At 43.2% G+C, this 23,793-nt stretch overlaps 2 protein-coding genes across 3 annotated transcripts; one reads left to right on the top strand and one right to left on the bottom strand.

The window, feature by feature from the left end:
- Positions 1-7,390: 7,390 nt before the first annotated feature.
- On the bottom strand, positions 7,391-15,413 carry Gm51691 (predicted gene, 51691). Its single transcript, XM_030244768.1, has one exon. The coding sequence runs from the start codon at positions 10,760-10,762 to the stop codon at positions 9,824-9,826; it is 939 nt and encodes a 312-aa protein (XP_030100628.1). The 5' UTR covers positions 10,763-15,413; the 3' UTR covers positions 7,391-9,823.
- On the top strand, positions 7,791-22,216 carry Spink8 (serine peptidase inhibitor, Kazal type 8). Of its 2 annotated transcripts, XM_006512398.4 has the most exons (6): positions 7,791-7,920; positions 12,340-12,416; positions 14,802-14,857; positions 16,163-16,284; positions 20,097-20,139; positions 21,960-22,200. In XM_006512398.4, the coding sequence occupies exons 2-6, from the start codon at positions 12,350-12,352 to the stop codon at positions 21,987-21,989; spliced, it is 318 nt and encodes a 105-aa protein (XP_006512461.1). In that variant the 5' UTR covers positions 7,791-7,920; positions 12,340-12,349; the 3' UTR covers positions 21,990-22,200. The 2 variants fall into 2 exon arrangements, with proteins under 2 accessions (XP_006512461.1, NP_898959.2); NM_183136.2 differs by lacking the exon at positions 7,791-7,920 and having other exon boundaries at positions 12,215-12,416; positions 21,960-22,216.
- The last annotated feature ends 1,577 nt before the right edge of the window (positions 22,217-23,793 follow it).

Here is a 23,793-nt window from a genome sequence, read left to right on the forward strand (position 1 = left end):
TGTCTCGAAAAACCAAAAATAAAAATAAAAAGAGAAGGGATTTGATGTTCTGCTTGCTGACCTCTCAACATGAAGGCCATGTGTTAGAAACTGAGATCTATTATCCTGAGTTGCCATTTTCCGTGTCCATGGACTTGGGGGAGGGCTACTCCTGATCAGAAGTAACCACTAACTTCTCTAGGGAACCAACACTGTGCATCTGTCTCCCACTGACGCAGAAGCCTACTGTGGTCTCAGAGCTCACCATGTGGGATGGAAAACAATAATGGAGATACAGCCACTCCATAAACGCCTCAGTGCCAGAGGCACATGTACAGGAAGTGGCAGCCCATGGGTAATGGCACTCAGTTTGATCCAACCTAGATACAGAGGAAATTGATGTCACTCTAATGTGGAAGGAAGCCATGATACTCTTTCCATATCCTCATGTAGCGTCCACTCATCTGTTGAGTTTTACTTTATTTATTTGTTTGTTTATTTATTTATTTTTGGTATTCAACACATGTTTTCTTTGTGTTGTCCTGGTTATCTTGGAACTCACTCTGTAGTCCAAGCTGGCCTCATACTCTGAGATCTGCCTGCCTCTGTCTCCGGAGTGCTGGGATTAAAGGTGTGCACCTCCATATCCAATTGGTGTGATTCACTCTTTTTTTTTTTTTTTTTTTTTTTTTGGTTTTTTGAGATAGGGTTTCTCTGTATATCCCTGGCTGTCCTGGAACTCACTTTGTAGACCAGACTGGCCTCGAACTCAGAAATCTGCCTGCCTCTGCCTCTGCCTCTGCCTCCCAAGTGCTGGGACTAAAGACGTGCGTCACCAACGCCCAGCTCGGTGTGATTCACTCTTAATGTGACCGGAGCACCCTTGAGAGAGTTCTGTATTCTGAAGTGTCTTCAGGTGAGGGCAAGAGAGCTACTAAGAAGTTGGGCTCCCTGGGTACCAATGAGATGACAGGATTCCATCTAACAGGACCCCAGAAGTAACATTTTGCCACGGACCACCCCAGTCGGGTATGGGGGTCCCTGGAATGAGGAGCCTCGAAGCTAGGTGGGTAAGGTTTTGGGGGCAGTGACAAACAGAAACAAACACTGAGGCAGTTTGAATCTGACTATATTTTGCAGCTCTAAAGCAGGGGATTTTATACATCAAAAAACCAAATCTCTTAGAAACTATATCCAGTGAAACAATCACAAATACCAACAAAAATCATTTGACACAGTAAAGCACAAAAATCATCCAAGCATTACAACTCTGAAACTATGTATTCAGTGAATCACAAACAGAACAAGTAACATCATTATAAATCATCAAAATATAACAATTCTAAAAAGGTGTGTTCAGTGGGGGCTGACGTCCAAGGCTAGTGGCATATTTCCAGGAGCAGGATAATAAATTTTTAACAGCCAGTGCTCTTAACCACTGAACTAACTCTCTAGCCCCAAGGTCAATTATTATTTAACATCTAGTGCCTGATTTTTTTAAATAAATCTTTAATATGTAAATTTAAACTATTTTAACTCTTTCTAATTAAAGCTTTCTTTACCATATACCAAAACCCACCTCGGATGACACACATGTAGCCATATGAAATTTTATTGTTGGGAAAGTTTTTATCATAATAGTTTTGTAAATGATTTAGAAAGTAAAGCGTTGGTTTCCATGGGGATAAGGTCATGTTAGTGACCCCATCTCTAGGGATGGTTTCTTATCCATTATTCTCACTTAAAATCTTGGCCTAGGCTACCAGGAACATGTAAATAAGAAAAGGAATAAGAGAAAACAAAACAGATAGATTGCCATGAGAACTATGGCTCAATATTTTTTCTCCAGCAAAGAGTTCCACAACCGGTTCCAGGAGGCCTCCCCCTTTTGAGGTCAATCATCTCAGTCTGTGGAACTTGTCACACAGATCCTATTGGAGGTGGTGTGGCAACATTTCATGGTCAGAAGCAAGTGAGGTGCACTTGCTGAAACCAGAAACAAGGCTGGCTTTGCAACCCAGGAGTCTTGAACCACAAGATTTATGTCAGTGGCAAGCATGCCTTGCTGTTCCTAGGAGTGGGGCTCTACAGGTGGTGATGATGGCATTCATAACCTACAGCCAGAAGCAACAGAGTGCAGAAAACTCGTGTCAGAGTGCAGAAAATCATGATCCCCTGCTCAATTTTGCTATGGATCAGGTCTTACACACAGAGCCCATTATTTGAACAGGATTTGGATGTTCTTGAGAATGGACCTTTGCATGTAAGAAAACATTTCTCTCCTAGTCTTCTCCTAGTGGGACTTATGGGGAAGGAATAATCCTAGGTCTACTGAGTGCAGTTGGATGAACTCCCGCTGACACCATGGTGATTTAAAAAAAAAAAAAAAAAAAAAGCACTTATAACTTTCACAATAACCTGGGAAACACTGAAACCTAAGGGTAAATGGCCCATGTTTATCTTGTGTGGATCAGTGGTTCTGTGAATTTCCTGATCTGTGATATAAAGTTACAGCAGGCATACAGTGCAGTGGCAGAGACAGATTCTGGTAAATGACTCGTGAAGTAAAATTCATCATGGTGAGTAGGTCAAAGATTGCCTTGAAGGATCAAAGCATTATAAAGCAGCCATGCTTCATTCTGGAAAAATTGTAGCCTTTGAAGAAAGGGGCAATTAGGTCCATTGCATCCTATGTCTAACTACTGTAAAAGCAACTTAGGTCATGGCAGGGGAAAGTCAGCCAGCAAATTGGCCTGTGGCTATTCTCTGGTGGCTCTGTGCACCTGTGTTTGCCTTCAGGCACAGGCTGGCAGCCTCTGAGCAGTTACCTATTGGAAGAATGTGTTCTTTCCCACCTGATCAGAAGGAAAGCAATTCACACTGACCCTCTACAGCTAGCTAGGATGACTTCTTGCTGTGGCAAATCTCAACTTTGACTTTTCATACTGAAAACAAAGTATAAGTTAGATACCAGAAATAGGATACAGGGAGCTGTCTGGTGATCTGGTCAGGACAAATGTGAGCCAGAAGGCATAATAAAAATTTGAACTCTTCTTTTTTAACTTTTAAAATATTATTAGTGGGGGCTGAGGAGCTGGCTCAGCAGTTAAGAGCACTGACTATTCTTCCAGGGGACCTGAGTTTGACTCCCAGCAACCTCATGGTGACTGTCTGCAACTCCAGCTCTAGGAAATCCAACACCCACAAACATGCAGGCCAAACACTAAAGCACATAAAATAAAAATTTAGAACATAACACAAACATTTTAAAAATATCATTAGCGGCTGTTGAAATGGCTCACTGGTAAAGGTACTTGGCGCCAAGCCTGACAACATAATAAACATTTTGTGTTTTAGTTTTGGTTTTGTTTGGGTTTTTTTTTTTTTTTTTTTGAGACAGGGTTTCTCTGTGTAGCCTTGGCTGCCCACCCACCTCTGCCTCCCAATTGGTGGTTAAAGGAGTGTGCCACCAATGCCCAGCTTCATTTTCTCTCCACGTTAACAGGCATTGGTAGAAAAAAGATCTTTACTAACTTCTTGTCGACTCTATTATATACTATTAGAATGTTTTCTTTGGGGGGATGGGAGGAGGACTGAGGAGAGGAAGGAAGGCTGCAATCAGGATGTAATGTAAATAAGCCAATTTTAAAAAGACTAAAGGTCTCTGCTGAATATACTCTATATACACAAGCTTACAACATACTTTATTGGGACATATTAGTTATACACAGCGGTGAGTTAGCACATCTTGTGCTTCAAACCTGGTCACCCTCCTCTCTCTCTCTCTCACCCTCCCCCACATGCCCCTTAGTCTCCTTCCCTCTTTCTAATAAGCCCCGTCTACTTTCATGTCTTTTTTTCTTTGTGACCCAGTAAGCTTCATTAGGGTTCAGAGGGACATGGGTGGGGGTTTGTTTACTAGTAGCTACACCACTGAATGAGCTCAGCCAGGTGACACATGACTTTTGTGCACGTTTCTAATTCGTGTTCTATCTCAAAAGCCTGAGTATCTAAGATCTGTAAGAAAATACAAGGAATCACACTTCCAGGAAAAGTTATCCCTCAGTGGAACCATAATTCTATCCAGAAGACTGTCGGGAGCTGGCTCTTAGCAGAAGGCAGCTGTCACCTCTGCAGCCGTCTTGGGCTAGTCACTTACAGGTGGTACTTTTCCACCCTGACAAGAGACTTGTTTTCCTAAGATATTTTTGCAAGAAGCCCACCACAGCTAAACACACTCTGATAATATCTTGTTTTTCTCTTATACATCCTGGACTTGTGGTTAAGTGTCTCCAGCTGCACTCCTCATCGAGTACATATATACCCATAGTTGCCTTCCAATAAACTCGAGACTTGAGACTTGAGCCTTGATCAGACAGACTGTCTTTTTTTTTTTTTTTCTCCCTGTGGTTTGTGGTTTTTGGTGTTTTTGGTTTTTGGTTTTTCAAGACAGGGTTTCTCTGTATAGCCCTGGCTGTCCTGGAACTCACTTTGTAGACCAGGCTGGCCTCAAACTCAGAAATCCTCCTGCCTCTGCCTCCTAAGAGCTGGGATTAAAAGCCTGTATTGCCACTGCCCAGCAGTTTCCTTGATTCTTGATAAGTGTATAACCTAAATATTTGGATGACTTTTTTTAAAAGATTTATTTATTTTATGTATGTGAGTACACTGTCACTCTCTTCAGACACCAGAAGAGGGCATCAGATCCCATTACCAATGGTGGTGAGCCACCATGTGGTTGCTGGGAATTGAATTCATGACCTCTGGAAGAGCAGTCAATGCTCTTAACTGCTGGGGCTTCTCTCCAGCCCTAGTAAAACTTGAGTAATAGTTTCATAGTCACACAAAATGTTATTTTTTAAATATTTCTTTTTAAAAATAATTTATTTATTATTATACATAAGTACACTGTAGCTGACTTAGACGCACCAGAAGAGGGCATCAGATCTCATTATGGATGGTTGTGAGCCACCATGTGGTTGCTGGGATTTGAACTCAGGACCTTCAGAAGTCAGTGCTCTTACCTGCTGAGTCATCTCACCAGTCCTTAAATATTTCTAGAATATACACCATAAATATTTATGATAACATGCCCATTCCAGAACAAAGTTTTTCATCAATTCTCTTTACACTGCCCTTGTTAAGAGTTTACTTGCAGTGCAGTAAGCTAAGCAAGTTTCTTATTGTTGCATTCTTATGAAAACTCGTGAGGTGGCAGTGGGTAAGTTCCCTGTAGCCTGAGCCCCCAGGCATGCACGGCCTTTCTCCTTGGCCTCTACCTGCCTATTGCCTGAACACACAGATAAAGAGGAAACTGATGAGAATGGGAAATGGTCTAACATTACTTTTTTTTCATTGTTACATTTATTGATTGATTGATTGATTGATTGATTGATTGATTTGCTATTAGATGAGTGGAGGATGTGTGCACCAGGATGCACCTGTGGAGGCAGTTCTCTTCCACCATGGCTCTTCTCCTTGGGTACTGAACTCAGGTTATCAGGCTTGGTATCAAGCCTGGTTTGTCCAATGAGCCACCTTGCCAGACTTAGCTTTTTGTTTTAATTGTGTAAGAGGAGGCAGTATGTGGGGTTTTTTGGGGGGGGGAGGAGGTGGAGGTACAAAGACAGCCTTGTAGAGTTGGTTCTGTCCCACTTCGTGGACTGCGGAGATCGGAGACAAGTCATCAGGTTTACAAGATAAACACCTTCAATCTCTGAGCCATCCTGACAGCCAGAGCTAGCTTTAAAAAAAATTGTTTTTTCCTTTATGAGTACTTGTTCACATGTATGTCTGTGTACCACATGCAGTCCAGGTGCCCTCTTAGAGGCAGAGGAGGGCAGAGGAGTTCCTAGAGCTAGAGTAAGGAGAGCTGTGAGCTCACGTGGGTACTGGGAACTGAAGACAGGTTCTCTACAAGAGCAGCGAGTGCTCTTAAAAACGGAATCATCAGCAGGGCCATGATGGCGTGTGCCTTTGACCTCACCACTTGGGAGGCAGAGGCAGGTAGACCTCTGAGTTTAAGGCCAGCCTGGTCAACAAAGCAAGTCTAGGACAGCCAGGGCTACACAGAGAAATCTCTGCCAGGAAAACAAAACAAACTGAAGCATCCTGTTCTAACACCTGGGAAGGCAGGCAGTAGAATCACAAGTTCAAGGTCATCCCGATCCTCAGCCAGGCGCGACCCTTTCTCAGCAAGCCAACCAATAAGAAAGAGGGCTGAGGAGTTAGCTCAGTCAGGAAAGTGCTTGCTGATTAAGGATACAGAACCTGCAGGTGTAGAGAGTGTGAATTTGCAATCCTGGCACTGGGGGAGGCAGACTTCTGGCTCTGGATGCCTAGCCAGCCTATTCTACTTGGCAGTACCAGGCCAGTGAAGAAAGAGTGTCTCAAAAAATGTGATGGAGGTAGGGTGAGGTGGGTGAAGGGATGAATATCTCAGTAATCAAGAACACTCATTGTTCTTGCAGAGGACCTAGGATGGTGCCTCAAACCCACATGGCAGCTCACATCAGGTTTTAAGTCAGCTCTGAGGAATCCAATACCCTTTTCTAGTATCCATGGGTACAGTACGCATGTAGTGAATATACATACATGCAGACAGTTCACTCATACACACACATAAAATAAAAACACATCGGTCTTTAAAACAAAGCAAGATGGATAGTGTCTGAGAAATAACAACTGAATTTGACCCTCAGATATCCTTTTACACACCTACCCACATACATGCATACACACACACACACACACACACACACACACACACACACACACACTGATTCTATTAGTCAATTATAGAAATGTTATAAGTAAATGCTTCAATAAGGCAAATATACAAGCTCCAGTCTTGCCTGGGCTGAATCAGACCCTGTCTCAAAACCTCCTCCCCAGAAGATGAATAGCTAGTTTTGACTCTGGATAAAATAATTAACCACACATGCATATATGTTAATTAATATGGTATGCCAGTATCTGAAACTATCCTGAACATAATTGTTGGGCAAGACATGGTAGCTCATGCCTGTAATCCCAGTACTTGGGAGGCAGAAGAAGGACAGAATTTTAGCTACACAATGCAGCTTGGGTTACAGAGTGAGACCTTGTCTCAAAAACCTGAAACCAGAAAGATGGCTCATCAGATGGGGCGCTTCCTGTTCTTCCAGAGGATACAAGTTCAGTTTCTCACCCCAGTTCCTAGCTCACAAGCACCTGTAACTACAGCTCCAGGGGATCCAATGCCTTCTTTTGGCCTCCGTAGTTACCCATAAAATAAAATTAAATTAATTGTTGTTGTTGTTGTTGTTGTTGTTTTGGCTTTTTAAGAGAGGGTTTCTCTGTGTAGCCCTGACTGTCCTGGAACTCACTCTGTAGACCAGGCTGGCCTCAAACTCACAGAAATCCACCTGCTTTTACAGGAAACCTTGTTTTTAAAAAACAAACAAAAATAAGTATATGCCCTATTTGATGGCAAATAGCAAATGGTGGCAAATTTGGCAAGAGGAGGTAGATTTCCAAATGGCAGTGGACAATATACTCCATCCCCAGAAAGCTGGGCTGTGAACTCACAGATGTAGGAAGCATGGAATTTGTAATCTGAACTGTATTTCCTTTTCTTTTTTTTTTTTTTCTTTTTTTTTTTCCCTTTTGAGATGAAGTCTCAGTGTGGAATATGTAGCCTTGGAATTTACTGTGTAGACCAGGCTGGCTGCCCCTCAAATTCCCAAAGATCTACCTGCCTCTTCCTTGAGTCCTGAGACCAAAGGCATGCATCACTACAGCCCTGGCTTGTATTTATTCTTTTGAACTTCAAAGCTCACTGCTTCCAGGGCCAGACACTGTCCTGAGATGGCACTGCCTCCTGTCAGTCTTCCTATTTCTTCACCAGCTAAGGACTTCCAGCCAGCCAGTTTCTCGGAGCAACTGTGGAAGTCACAGCAGGTAACATGCATAACCAATTTGTAATTTTCTGAGAATGAAGGGGAGTTTTATTATTTATTTTTATTCAGGGAAAGTCATGGGCTGAAGTTACCCAGACAGATCATTTTCCAGAAACCGAGGATGGATTGCACCGTAGCCGTTTCAGTTTTGCCAGTGAGCTCTTGCTACCAACTCTCTGGCTGTCATTTTGGAAATTTCATTGGTTGCTATTAACACAAAAGTGATTTGTTACCAAAGCTTAAGAGTGTGCCAATGAGTATCTGGGATTCTGTCCCTTTCTGCTTCTTACTATCTGTTGACTTTCAGGCCCCACCCCAGAAGTGACTGCAACTTTAAAACATACTGAAAAACTCTGGCATCTATTCCTTCATTTCACAAATAGTATTAACCTTTTCTAGTATCTTTATTAATTTTGCTTTAAAAATAATTTTCTTTTGTTGTTGTTAAACAATGAGACATATATAGCCTTAATAATCTATAATGACTGGACTGTAAAAAAAAAGATTAAAGAATAATTTTTAAAAATCTATAAAAAGTCACAGCTATGCCGGCACAATGGCACATTCCTTATTCAGCCAGAGGCAATGAGTCTGAAAGTCTCTTCCCGAGATCAGGAGCTGTGCCTGAGTCCTTGTTGTCAGCTCCAGATAGCTGGGCCTTCGCTGTGAGGCCGCTGCCTCGGCAGTTCTTTCCCTCTGGGGACTGTATGTGGGGACTGAATGTAGGGACTGAAAACAGTTTTCAGTCTCTTCTTCTCTGCTACAAAAGGGGCTTCAGGCCACTAAGAATTTTCCTCAGAAATTAGTTCCATAAAAAATCAACTTAGCTGGGCAGTGGTGCCTCATGTCTTTAATCCCAGCACTTGGGAGGCAGAGGCAGGCAGATTTCTGAGTTCCAGGCCAGCCTGGTCCACGGACTGAGTTCTAGGACAGCCAGGGCTACACAGAGAAACCCTGTCTTTAAAAAAAAAAAAATTTCAACTTAACAAATGAACAAACAAAAGGCTTGTAATTTAGCTTCCATGGAGTCGGCTGCAAGCCCGTTCTCCTTCCTCCATATGACACTGGACAGGGATCACTGTCTCTACTCCATCTCTCTTATCCGCACTGTTGGTGGGATTTCGGCCCCTTTCTCCCTTTTGGAAGGATTGAGGAGTGGGGACCCTGTTGATGTGTTCCAAAGACAGTGGCTCTGCTTTGCAGTGTCAGCACGCACATTCCCTAACAAAGCCACTGCTCTGTACAGAACGCCATGCTGTTAGCACGACATTGTTCACAGGCTCCCAGCAGGAAATGGCTATTTATAGAATGGAGTATATGAATCAATCCGTTTGGGTAGGAGGAGGTGGCTGTCCCCTGTGCGCCTCTCAGTGCTTTTGCTACTGCTTACCATCAGCCAGTGCTGAGCACTAGTAAGTCTTCCCTATTCTTTAGCAGTCCTCCTCCCTAAAGTTATGTCATTCATTTTAGCCAATGTGGCATCAGCAGAGAAACTAGGCTGCTCCTCTAAGGTACCTATCCTGCACACGTCCTTAAAGCACCATTGAGAACAGAAAAACAAAAAAGCTGTCTGCTGTATTGTTGCTTTTACAGATCACTATAGAAAGCATGTCTAAAACCACAGAAAGCATAAAACATAGATCTGTGCTCACACACAGAATCAGGCTTAAAGATTTGATCAGATAAATTTCTGGGGAGACATAGGAAAAAGCTGGCATGAGATCTGGAGATTGGATGCACGCCTCTAATGCTACACTGACAGGACTGACAGCCTGAAATACAAAGTGAATCTAAGGTTAGCCTGGGCTAGAGTGAGACCCTGTCTCAAAGCAAACAAATGAGCGCAAAAGCTGCAGTAGTGGTTTGGATGTGATTTAGGGCACATAAAAAAAGTGGGTGAGTGACTAGGAAGAATGGGAAAATGAAGCTAAAGTGGCACTCAGTAGCCATACACTGGAGTAGCCATACACTGGAGCAGCCATACACTGGAACAGCCATACACTGGAGTAGCCATACACTGGAGTAGCCATACACTGGAGTAGCCATACACTGGAGTAGCCATACACTGGGGTAGTCATACACTGAAGTAGCCATACACTGGGGTAGCCATACACTGGAGTAGCTATACACTGGAGTAGCCATACACTGGGGTAGCCATACACTGGGGTAGCCATACACTGGAATAGCCATACACTGGAGTAGCCATACACTGGAGTAGTCATACACTGGAATAGCCATACACTGGAGTAGCCATACATTGGAGTGAGTAGCCATACACTGGAGTGAGTAGCCATACACTGGGGTAGCCATACACTGGAGTAGCCATACACTGGAGTAGCCATACACTGGGGTAGCCATACACTGGGTAGCCATACACTGGGGTAGCCATACACTGGGGTAGCCATACACTGGAGTAGCCATACACTGGGGTAGCCATACACTGGAGTAGCCATACACTGGAGTAGCCATACATTGGAGTGAGTAGCCATACACTGGAGTGAGTAGCCATACACTGGGGTAGCCATACACTGGAGTAGCCATACACTGGAGTAGCCATACACTGGAGTAGCCATACACTGGGGTAGCCATACACTGGGGTAGCCATACACTGGGGTAGCCATACACTGGAGTAGCCATACACTGGAGTAGGCTACCTGGAGTAGCCATAAACTGGAGTAGACATACACTGGAGTAGCCATACACTGGAGTAGCCATACACTGGGGTAGCCATACACTGGGGTAGCCATACACTGGGGTAGCCATACACTGGAGTAGCCATACACTGGAGTAGCCATACACTGGGGTAGCCATACACTGGAATAGCCATACACTGGAGTAGCCATACACTGGAGTAGTCATACACTGGAGTAGCCATACACTGGAGTAGCCATACATTGGAGTGAGTAGCCGTACACTGGAGTGAGTAGCCATACACTGGGGTAGCCATACACTGGAGTAGCTATACACTGGAGTAGCCATACACTGGGGTAGCCATACACTGGGGTAGCCATACACTGGGGTAGCCCTACACTGGGGTAGCCATACACTGGGGTAGCCATACACTGGGGTAGCCATACACTGGGTAGCCATACACTGGGGTAGCCATACACTGGGGTAGCCATACACTGGAGTAGCCATACACTGGAGTAGCCATACACTGGAGTAGCCATACATTGGAGTGAGTAGCCATACACTGGAGTGAGTAGCCATACACTGGAGTAGCCATAAACTGGAGTAGACATACACTGGAGTAGCCATAAACTGGAGTAGCCATACACTGGAGTAGCCATACACTGGGGTAGCCATACACTGGGGTAGCCATACACTGGAGTAGCCATACACTGGAGTAGCCATACACTGGAGTAGCCATACACTGGAGTAGCCATACACTGGAGTAGCCATACACTGGGGTAGCCATACACTGGGTTAGCCATACACTGGGGTAGCCATACACTGGAGTAGCCATACACTGGAGTGAGTAGCCATACACTGGAGTAGCCATACACTGGAGTAGCCATACACTGGGGTGAGCTACTGAATCAGTTATGCTGTCCCATGAAAGTATTCTCAAGAATATTGGCCTGCTCACTGTTCTGCTGCTGTGAAAAGACAGGGTGGCCAAGGCAACTCTTAGAAGAGAAAACATTTAGTCAGGCTTGCCTACAGATCAGTTCATTTTCATCATGGTGGGAAACATGGTAGCATGCAGGAAGACACGGTGCTGAAGAAGTAGCTAAGAACTCTACACTGGCTTCTAGCAGCAGAAAGAATGCAACACTGGACCTGACTTGGACTCTTGAAACCCCAAAACCCATTCCCTTCCTCCAACAAGGCCACAGCTCTTCATCTTTCTCAAGTAATGCCACTCACTGATGACAGCGCATTCAAATATATGAGCCTATGGGTGCCATTCCTATTCAAACCACTGCAAGAGGACCCCAGACTTAGTCGGCCCTGAGACCTAAGCACAGCTGAGCCCATGATGGCAATCCCATCCAAGCTGTAAAACTCAGCACACAGACAGCACCACCTGTGGAACTAAGACAAAGACCTAATCCATTAAATCCAGAATTCTGGGAAAGTGTCTAAATGTACTAACCTTGCTTCTTAGCTTCTGTGGTTTGCTCTTACGTAGGAGTAAGAGAAATTACTGAAGAGAACAGCATGTGACTCGTGTCTGTTGCAGGAACACTGATTCTGCAGATGGTTATCACAGAAGGAATTTCTCCCCCAGAGAACGGAGAGGGTAGGGGAGAACAGGAAAGACTACTTTTCTCTACACTGCGGGGGCCAGCAGAGATAGAGACGCTGCTGTCCTTCTGACGTCTTTAACACTGAGCTGAGGCTCCTTCAGTCAGGAGTGTCTTCCACAGGTGAAAGCAAGCAAAGCCAGAGGGCAAATAACTGCTTCCTTCCACAGGTCTGTCACCATGAAGGTGATCTTCTCAGTTGCAGTCCTTGTTCTGGCCAGCTCAGTGTGGACTTCCCTTGCAGTTGGTGAGTTACAACTTCTTGCTCTATCCACATTTTCTGCAATATATCTAATCGATGGGGATATTAGTGGTATAAATGCCATGCCATTAGATTCATTCGTTTGTTCACTCATTCATAGTGCTAGAGATTGAATACCTTGTGCATATTGCCTAAGCATTGTACCATTTAGCCATATCCCCAGTCACCACTTTGATTTATTTGATCCTTAACTCATTTTACAAATGAAGCAGAAATCCAGAGAAAGAAAAGATTCACATATTGTCACTGGTATCAAAACTGGGAGCTGGATTCCAGCCTTTCCAATCCAGAACCACTGGTTTTCCAAAAGACCAGTTTATCAAGACACCTAGGAAGCACTCATTCCTACACTTCATATCTGTACATATCTCAAGCACAAAAAGAACTTCAGTAGGCTCTGTAGGAGACTCTTATTCTTCTGGCTAATGAATGACAGTGTTTAGCAAATGCAGCATCCACAGTTAACTGTAGAGGCTGTCGGGCCCTGCCCCACACATTCTTTCCCATTTAGACTTTCTTCTCAGCATTTGCCACATCAGTGGCAGCTACCTGTGTGGCCCATTTGCCAGATGCCTTGTCTGAAACAGAACATTAGTCATCAATAGGAATTATTTTTCTCAATTCTGAGAGAACGTTTGCTTAGTAACAGCTTAAATTACTGTAAGACGTCATCTATATTGCTCCCAAGATTTTTAATACCATAATGGGTTTCCCAGGGCACAGAATTAGCTTATTACATATCCAAGAAATATTTACTGTGTGCTGCAAACTAAGCTAGATAACTTATATGGCAGTAATGTCCCCAGACTCACAGTAGGACACACCAATGGTAGGAGATACAGTGATAGCATGACCCATGCCAAATATCAATAGATATTTTCATAAATGACTCAAGAAGAAAGTACATTAAGAGTGTGTAGATGTCAGACATGGTTGTCCACACCTTTAATCCCAACATTTCAGAGGCAGGGGCAGGTGGATCTCTGTGAATTTGAGCTTGAGACCAGCCTGATCTACAGAGTGAATTCCAGGACAGCCAGGGCTATGTAGAGAGATCCTGTTGTTCTATGACTTGAAGTTATATGACTGAACTATAATTAATTATGTATGATTCTTCTATAATTACTTACATGTAGAATAGTGAAACTCAACATCCTTTAAGGTATCTCAATATTAGTATTACAGATAATTTACAACCTAAAATATATTTTCTTAACCAACTAATACAAATACAAGTGGCAGGGATGGTTGAGGGTGGCTCAGAAGAGTGCTTGCCTAGCATGCACAAAGCCCTGGGCTCCATCCCTAGCACCACATAACTGGACACAAGCACACATCTGTAATACTAGCACATTATTAGAAGCCAGCGGGAGGTAGAGGAAGCAGGCTCAGAAGTTCAAGGTCACCCTGGACTTATACAGTAATCCCAAAGTCAGCCCAGACTACACAGACCCTAAAGAAAGACGGGCAGGGGGGCTGGAGAGATGGCTCAGTGGTTAAGAACACTGACTGCTCTTCCAGAAGTCCCAAGTTTGATTTCCAGCAACCACATGTTGGCTCACAACCATCTGTAATGGGATCTGATGCCTTCTTCTGGTGTGTCTGACACACCAGTGTACTCATATACATACAACAAATAAAATCTTTAAAAAAAAAAAAAAAGAAAGGAAGGAAGGAAGATAGATAGATAGATAGATAGATAGATAGATAGATAGATAGATAGATAGATAGATAGATAGGGGCCAGCTGTCTAGCAGAATAAAATGGACTAGTTGTAGGGGAGAGAAGAAAAGGGATATGTGCAGGGTACAGGGAGGATTGCCAAAGAACTTTCCTTTAAGGCTTATCTCGTGCACGAGAGCTTTGCTGGCATGCACACATGTGGACCATGTTTGTGATTCACTGCTCCCAGAGCAAGAAAAAAGACTCTGGAGTTATGGGTGGTTCTGAGCCAATGTTTGGGTGCTGGGAACTGAACCTGGGTCTTCTACAAGAGCAGTAAGTACTCTTAACTGCTGAGCCACCTCTGCAGCATCAAAAAAAATAGTTCATACTTATATAAAAATGTCTTTATGAAACCCAGTACCACATAAAACAATATATACTAATTTTTAAAACAGAACTTTTAAAATGACAAAAAGTTAAAACCTATGAATTTTCTAAGTTATTTCCCCAAGACGTGGATGGACCAGATTTCTGTATCACTCCTGACTGTTCCTGTAGAGGTCAGCTTGTGCTAAAAAGGAACCCCTGGGCTCTAATGATGGGATGGGATGCTCCTGAATGACAAGCAGGGCCCCCCTTCACCTACTCTTTTCCATGAGGTCATAGGCAGGGCAGTAACTCTTCTGTGTATGCTCCATCTTCCAGATTTCATCCTTCCTATGAACTTTCACATGACCGGGGAGCTTCTACAAAAGACAAAGGTGAGCTCTGCTTCCTAGGTTCCCAGAGCAGGAGCAGAGAGAAAGCCAGCTTCTCTCCCAGGTCCTTCTGAAGGTGGTGAACAGGAGTGACTTGCCTGGGAACACCATAATCATAAGAGAGCCTAAGTGAGTGAGGCTCATTTAGTTGCCCCCTGGAGCTCTTCCTACACATTACTCCAGTCTGCAAGCGACCTGTGAGATCCACCATTAAATGCATGAGAAGATTGTGGCTCAAATTCAGGTTGGTCCCATGCTGGTGTGAATATTATTTCCACAGTGATAACCAGGATATTTATACATCACTCTCACACCCAAACCCCAAGATGCATTCTGTCAACCCTTCCTCTTAACTGTGTTGTGGTAAATGTGAGTATACTGGTATTTAAGACATTACAGATTGTAAGTCACTCACCAATGCTTATAAGAAATTCCAGTTTTTACCAGGCATGCTGTCTCGTGTTAGTTCTAGCACTAGGGAGACACAGATAGAAAGTTCTATGTGAGTCTAAGCCCAGCCTCATCTACATAGTAAGTTCCAGGACAGCTAGGGCTACATAAAGAGACTCTGTCTCAAAAAAAAAAAATCAAGTAACAAATCAAAACAAAAAAGTAGAAATATTAAAAGGTAGAAAACAAGCTGAGTGGTGGTACCCATTCCTTTAATCCCAACACAGGAGAGGCCTCTGAGTTTGAGGCCAGCCTGGTCTACAGAGTGTGTTCCAGGACAACCAGGGCTACACAGAGAAAAAAAAAGTAGAAGAGGAAACAACAAAAAGAAAATTAAAGGAAGAAATTCCCTCCATTTTCTAGAAATTCCTTTCCTTTTTTCTTAAAACTTTGTCTTAACTTATGTGAGTCTATATGAGTGCACACCACATGTACACAGGCACGCATAGAAGCCAGAAGATCCCCCGGAACTAGAGTTACGGGCAGTCGTGAGCCACCTGGTACAGGAGCTGGAAACCAAACTCCATTCCTCTGGAAGAGCAACAAGTGCTGAGCCATCCCTCAGCTCCAGAAGTGCCTGTCTGGAAAGACATTTCCCAGCTTTTACTTTCTATACTATAACAATGACACCTTGTGATTTGTGGAACAGAGGTTTTCATTCTGATGAGAGGTGGGAGGCTAGGAAATGCACATAGTTATATAGGTAACAATGGTAAAAACCAGGATAGACGTGGAGGGTCTGAAGCCTGTCTTCTGAACTCCTGCTCTAGTGTTCCTTACTCCATCCCCATTCCTGCTACCACCAGGCCAATGGGCCTGGAGGGGATGAATGAACCCGTGTTCTCTGTCTCATTTCAGGCCTTGTGCATCAAGAATATACAGTTATGTTGGATACTTAGCTACTTCAAGGTCAGTGAGCCTATATGTGGCAGCAACCAAGTGACCTACGAGGGCGAGTGCCATCTCTGCTCCGGAATTCTGTGAGTCTGCATTTTATTATTCCTTCCCTCAGCCAACTCCCATTAGAGTGTCCCTCACACACCCCTCCATTACCTGCTTTTCCATTCCTCCCCTCTCTATTCTTGCTCCCCAAAGTTGAATGGGATCCTGTTCTAACAATGCAGAAACAGAAAGTCACAGAGGTCAGAGTGCAGTGTCTGGCATGGACAGTGACCAAATGGAGGGAACTCAGTAGCAAGGAGGCACAGCATTCAGACCATGTGACCACAGCCCTGTTGGTTCACTGGGCTCTAGAACAGCCTAATGAAGCAAAGATGGGCTGGTGAGATGGCTCTGGATGTAAAGGCGCTGGACACCAAGCCTGATGACGTGGTGTTTGATCCTAGGGACTCACGTGGTAGAAGGACAGCCCTAAATTCCTGACCTCCACACACAAACCACACTACGCACATGTACACAAACACATGCTCACACATGCATACAATATATGTCATTAAAACACGCCTTGAAGAGGGGGGGGATGGGCATAAACGGAGGAATGAGAGAAGTGGAGGAGGAGGATGGGGAAGAGGAAGAAGCTGGGTGACAGGTTTACTCAACTAATGGTTTATTGGTCTTTAAATCAAGATTTTTTCCCCCACATAGTTTTGTCTTTTTAATGTTCATCCTGTTAGCAGTTTAGTTTGGGGCCTGTGACATTTAGCTTTCGGAAACACCTGCAAAACACCCAACTCTTTGACCCAAGGCACAGAAGTCTGCACATCACATATGGCTAGTTCAAACATCTCTCCCTCCTTGTCTTCATCTTTTTTAAGAAAAAAGAATAATCTTCTTGGTTAGTATGAGAGATGTTTGGTCAAGTAGGAAAATGAACTTTGTTTGACGCCCTTGGTTGTAAAATACTAAAACTTACACGAGAGCCCATAAGAGCTGTGAGGTGATTTTGTTTTGTTTTTTGAGACAGGATTTCTCAATGTAACCAACCTTGGATGTCTTGGAGTCACTCTGTAGACCAGGCTAGCCTTGAACGCAGAGATCCACCTGCTTCTGCCTCCTGAGTGCTGGGATTGAAGGCAAATACTACCATGTCCAGCTGTGAGGTAAAGTTTTTATATCAGCCTCAGTGACTGGCATACATAACTGCCTTCAGTAGCAGCTGATACTCATAGCACAATAGACCAAGAGGCACTATTATATACAAACTCACTTTTACTATATTTTAAAAATTAGGGATTGGGGAGATGGCTCAGTGGGACCATGTTTGTGACACCAGTATGAAGGACAGAGTTCAAATTCCCAATAGCCACCTGAGAAAGGCATCCACGGCTGCTTGCCTGTAACCCCAGTGCTGAGGGGCAGAGGCAGGAGGACCACTGTGGCTTGTCAGCACCAGCCTAGCTCTGGGATCAGTGAGAGACCTTATCTCAAGAAAATAAAGTAAAAGAAGATACAGCAGGCTATCCACATGTACACATTGAAGCAGGCACCTGCATGCACATGAGAAGACAGCACACGCATACATCACACACACGTATAAATACTAAATGAACATAGAATTGTTTTCTTGAGCTGTAGATATAGCTCAGTAGTAGAACTCTTTCCTGTTATATGTGAGGCCCTGTGTTCAGTATCTTCAACAATTCAAAAATAATTATGGTGTATATGTGTGATCCTGGTACTCAGGAGACAGACACAGACAGATGTCTGTGAGCTAGAGGCCAGCCTGGTATACACAGCAAGGTTAGGCCTGCCAAAGCTGAACAGTACACCAATATAAGACAAAAAAAATAATTATAATAAAGTATATTCACCTGGTGGTGGTGGTGGTGGTGGTGGTGGTGGTGGTGATGCACACCTTTAATCCCAGCATTTGGGAGGCAGAGGCAGGCAGATCTCTGAATTTAAAGCCAGCCTGGTCTACATACTAAGTTGTATGACAACTAGGACTGCACAAAGAAACCCTATCTAGAAAAAATGAAAATAAATTAATTAAAGAAATTAAATATTCTCTTAACAGTTTCCCTGAGATCACAAATAAACTTTACAGTAGAACAGTAATTTTTATGGAGGGCAGTCTACCCAACTCTATCCTTTAACTCCCGAGTAAAAGACTTAAAATTTTATTCACAAACTTCTGGCTCCATGCTGGACAGGTTCTGAGCTATTCTAACCCAATTATTAATAACCAGATAAATGCACCATTATTTATTATCTCAGGGTTTTACTGAAATGAAGAGATATCATGACCAAGGCAACTCTTATAACGACAACATTTAATTAGGGCTAGCTTATAGGTTCAGAGGTTCAGTCCACTATCATCAAGTCAGGAACATGGCAGCATCCAAGAACGCATGGTGCAGAGGGACCTGAGAGTTCTACATCTTCATCTGAAGGCTGGTTTCCAGGCAGCTAGGATGATTAAAGCCCATGCTCACAGTGACACACCGACTCCAACAAAGCCACACTTCCAAATATTGCCACTCCCTAGGCCAAGCACATACAAACCATCACACTTGCTAACTGAGTCTTGCTCTGCTCTATGTGTGTCCTCAGAGCAAGCTTCTTTTGGTCATGTGTTCATGGTCCATCCTCATGGTCTATCCTTCTTCTCCCTACCCAAAATCCCCTCACGTGATCTGAAGTCCCCCCTTCCTCTTTCCCCTGCCCAGTCACAAGCTCTAGCTTTTTATTATCGAATCAGAGATCATTGGGGAGCATTTGTACAGCACACTGGTCAATACAATGCCCATGTCCAGACTGCAACCTGACCTTGGGGTACAGAAGTCAGCATCTGACTACACAGTGCACAAGACCAACCCCTACATTAAAGCAATCTAATCTGGATTCACGGCAATTACAAATGAAGGTGTTTCTTTGAGCTGTCACTGCCATACAAACTATGCCTTTACCTGTTATATACCAGTTAACACAGGCACAAATATTGTTGTCTTTTAAATCTGGAGAAAAATATACACAAATAAAATATATATTTCATTGTTTTTTCTAGCTTCATATAAGCTGCCCAATACTGGTTGTTTCCTTACATGGATTCCAGTCTGTCTGTTTTAGTTGAGACAGGGTCTCATTTAAAATAAATAAACAAACAAACAAGCAAACACACACACACACACACATATATATATGTATATAGGCTGTGGTAGCATACACCTTTAATCCCAGCACTTGGGAGGCAGAGACTGGTGGATCTCTGAGTTCGAGGCCAAGCCTGGTCTACAAAGTGAGTTCCAGGACAGCCAGGGATACAGACCTGTCTCAAAAAAACAACAACAAAAGAAACTGTTTTTTTTTTTTAAGGGTGTGTATATGTGTACATGCATAGCACATGTAAATAGCATAGCACATGTAAATACAGGAGCCTATGGAAGCCAGAAAAGGTCATTGGATCCCCTGGAGCTAGAATCACAGGCTGTTGTAAGCTGCCCAAACTCACCCACTTCTAACCTCCATGGGTACACAGACACACATGCAGGCAAACCACATATACACATAAAATAAATGCATCATATATATTCAGTGTTATTAACAACATATTTCTCTCTTTACTTTGTTGAATACTACCAAGAAAGAATTGGTGGGTTATAGTTTATGGCATACCACAAAACAAAAATAATCATTTCAAGCCAGCTAGTGGTAGTGCACACCTTTGGTCCCAGCACTCAGGAGGCAGAAGCAGGCTAACTCTGAGTTCCAGGACAGCCTGGTCTACAGACTGAGTTTCAGGACAGCCTGGACAGTTAGACACAGTAACTTTGTCTCAACAAATAAAAATCAATCAATCAAAAAACAAACAATGATTTCATAATTTTTCCAGATATGAAGACAGAACTGTAATTAAAGTGCATGATGGGCCATGTGTAAGTAAAGTCTCTTTTCCTTTTTCATTTATAAGAGTAAAGCAAGAGGAGCTAGAGAGATGGCTCAGCCTGTAAGAGCACTGACTGCTCTTCCAAAGGTCCTGAGTTCAATTCTCTGCAACCACATGGTGGCTCACAACCACCAGTGATGAGATCTGACGCCCTCTTCTGGTGCATGAAAGACAGCTACAGTGTACTTATATATAGTAATTAATAAATAAATCTTTTTTAAAAAAAAGAGTAAAGCAAGAAATTAAAATTTTATGACTCAACAGGGTAACAATCCATTCTCCTAAATTTTTTGTTAAACATTAAGACTATGTTAGTTTTCTCTAAAACTGTGTTAGAAAATATTTTACTCCTATGATTATCCCAGCTGATGTCAGATCTCTGGTACGTGAAGAACACTGCGGGTGAGTTAGTAGATAGCTGGCAGAACCTGGAAGGAAATGTTATCATCCCAACTTCCCATACTCAGGCAGAAAACAAGAATAGGTATCTCTTCTTCCTTCCTTTTAACAACCCTCTATTCCCTTGGGGTGTTTGCTTGCTTGCTTTTTTTTTTTTTTTTTGAGACAAGAGTCTCACTAAGTAGCCCTGGCTGTCCTGGAACTCTCTATGTAGACCAGGTTGACCTTGAACTCATAGAGAACCACCTGCCTCTGCCTCTAGAATGCTGGGACTAAAGCCATGCCCTTGTATCTTAATATTCAGAAAAACTGACAGAAAAATAGGCAAAGACTAGTTTTACTGAAAAAACGAGAAAAGTCAGATCTACATGCTAGCACCTGGGAGGCTACAGCAGAAGGATTGTAATTTTGGGGCTGGCCTTGCCTCCACTGTAAGACCTTATTTCTAAAACAAAAATCAGGGACAGGATGTGCTCTTGGTTGACTGTGAGCTAATTAACATGTAAAGCTGGTCCAAATGCTCTTAAATAACTGGACAAATTCAAATTGAAACAATAATGACATTCCAATTTACCAGCTACACTGGGAAAGGCTGGGATTTATCCAGTACTGGTGGAGACAAGAGGACAGTAGTCTCACAATGGCTAAGAGCAGGGAGGACTTAAAAGTCATTGTGGAGAACAATCAGGTTTTAGACAGTGCAACAAATTAAGTTCATATGTATCTTATGGACGTATTTCCAAACCTGGAAAACTACAAAGATAGTTCTCAGCTTTGCAAAGTAACATACATGTCTATGACAGTGCTTATCACATTGTGAAGCAAAGAAGACTAAATAAATGACTGGTCCTTCCTCCTCACAGCCTTGCACAGGTTCTCTGTATCATATAACAGGGGGAGGGCTGGTCCTTATCGCTTATCCCCAACCCTGTTTCCTGCCTGGTATCACCCCCTTTACTGCTATCTCCTTTCCCAGATCCCTCACGGGATCTTTAAAGCCATAGCTCTTAGCTACATCTCATAGTCAAAGAAGCAGATGTCTGGAGAGGCCATGTGACTTACTTCACACCCTGAGCTGGAAATGGCTAGGGCTGACCTTTGAATGTGGACATCAGTTTCCCATTCCATACTTCACAAAGCCCTTGTTCTATCCCGGTGTGTCACACGCCTCTAATTTAATGCTTCTACTTCCCCTCTACTGGAGTGGACCCACATCCTTTGCTTTCCTCTCTGCTCACATCTACTCGGCTTTCTTTTTATTCTACAATGAGATCAGAATGTCTCTAGTTGGCCTCAGTCTGGTGTTCAGCACCTTCCTGCTGGACTGTGGATATGTGTGGTTACCAATGCATTGGCTTTTCTCTTAATCTCACTGACCTCAGTTCCTCTAAGCAATCATTTCTTTTACAGGAACACTCCTCGGATGAGTCTGAACACTGATAAAAGTTACTGAGTTCTCAGAGAGGCACGTGGAGCACGACTGACTCTTCAAAGATACCCAGTTTGGGAGACAGGGTCTGGAGTTCAATGGTAGTGTGCACTAGGGTGTACGAAGCCTTAGGGAGTGTTAAAAGAGAACAGCACCTTGAGAAAAACATCTTGATATTAGAAGATACTTGGATCAAATTCATTGATTTCTTTCTTCAATAAATGATTCTCAGCATAAACTTGACTGGTAAACATTTTCTCCATCAATAAGAACCTTTTCTTTTTTGGGAGAGTTGGTAGGGTTTGTTTGTTTGTTTGTTTGTTTGTTTGAGACAGGGCTTCTCACTGTGTAGACCAGGTTGGACTTGAACTCAGAGATCCAACTACCCCTGACTCCTGAATGCTGGGATTAAAGGTGTGCACTACCACCACCACCACTTGGCAAGAACCTTTTCAATACATCAGATATTCAATGTTCTCATTACTCTATATTTTCACATAAATTGTGACCAAATAACCAATGAAATGTAAAATGTAGGAATAATCTCAGTAGCAGCAATGTTTACAAGCTGAGGGCTTTGGTCATAATTGAGTTTAATATGTGTCCTGTGAGCAGTATAGCTCGCAGCATGTCTCCTAACAACTACAACATAATAGGGTACTGTGTACTATGTATCTGTGTACCACAAGCATTTGTGATACTGCAGAAGCCAGAAGGAGTCAAATTCTCAGGAGTGGAACTATACATGGTGTGAGCCACCATATGGATGCTAAGAATCAAACCTCAGTCCTTTGTAAGAACAGCAAGTGCTCATAATTGCTAAGCCACCTCTCTAGCTCCAAAGATTTGTTTTTAAAAATTTATTTATTATAATTATATGAGTACACTATAACTGTTTTCAGACATACCAGAAGAGGGCATCAGATCCTATTACAGATGGTTGTGAGCCACCATGTGGTTGCTGGGAATTGAACTCAGGACCTCTGGAAGAGCAGTCAGTGCTCTTAACCATGGAGCCATCTCTCCAGTCCAATGATTTTTTTTATTTTTAGATCATGTATATGTGTCCAAGTGTGAGTATGTTCAGGTGCCCACAAAAACCAGAGGTGTGGGTCCTTCTGGAGCTTGAAAACCACACATGGAGGCTGGGCCTCAAATTTGGATCCTCTGCAAGAGCAGTACGGACGTGTTCCTAACCTGGGCCATGTTTCCAGCTTGGAATTCAGAGTTTTATTGAAAGAAATTTTGTTAAGTATAATACTGGGGTAACTCCTGGTGATAACAGTGTTTCTAAATACTTCCCATTAAGGTATCTAAGACTCAAAAAAAAAAAAAAAACAAAACAAACTTACACTGCACTGGATGAAGCAGGTCTGAAATCCCAGGTACATGAGAGACTGGGTCAGGCGGAGGAATTACAAATTCATGGCTTACCTAGGCTACCGTGAGTTCAGAAACAGCCTGGACATACTGTTCTCTGGTAGAGCAATTGCCTAGCATGTAGAGGGCTCCCCAAACAGCACAGAAGCAACAATCCAACAACAACAAAAATGCTTGAGAAGTACATTCCCATTATATTTAAAAAAACAAAAAACACCTTTTGCAAGGTAGCCTTCATAGTAGCAGAAGGCTGCTAAGGGGGAAGGGGTCGTCAACACTCTTCCTCAGCCATGAACCCTGTGAACTGTAGTAATGACTGGCATGGCAAGAGATGCCCCAGGGGTGCAATAGTGGCACAAGCAGATGGGAGTTACCATCTGTGTTCTGATTGGATTTGAGGCCTGCTTCCTAGGAGGAAACACATGTCTGGGACTG

The sequence above is a fragment of the Mus musculus genome, chromosome 9, assembly GCF_000001635.26.
Source record: "Mus musculus strain C57BL/6J chromosome 9, GRCm38.p6 C57BL/6J".
Taxonomy (NCBI): domain Eukaryota; kingdom Metazoa; phylum Chordata; class Mammalia; order Rodentia; family Muridae; genus Mus; species Mus musculus.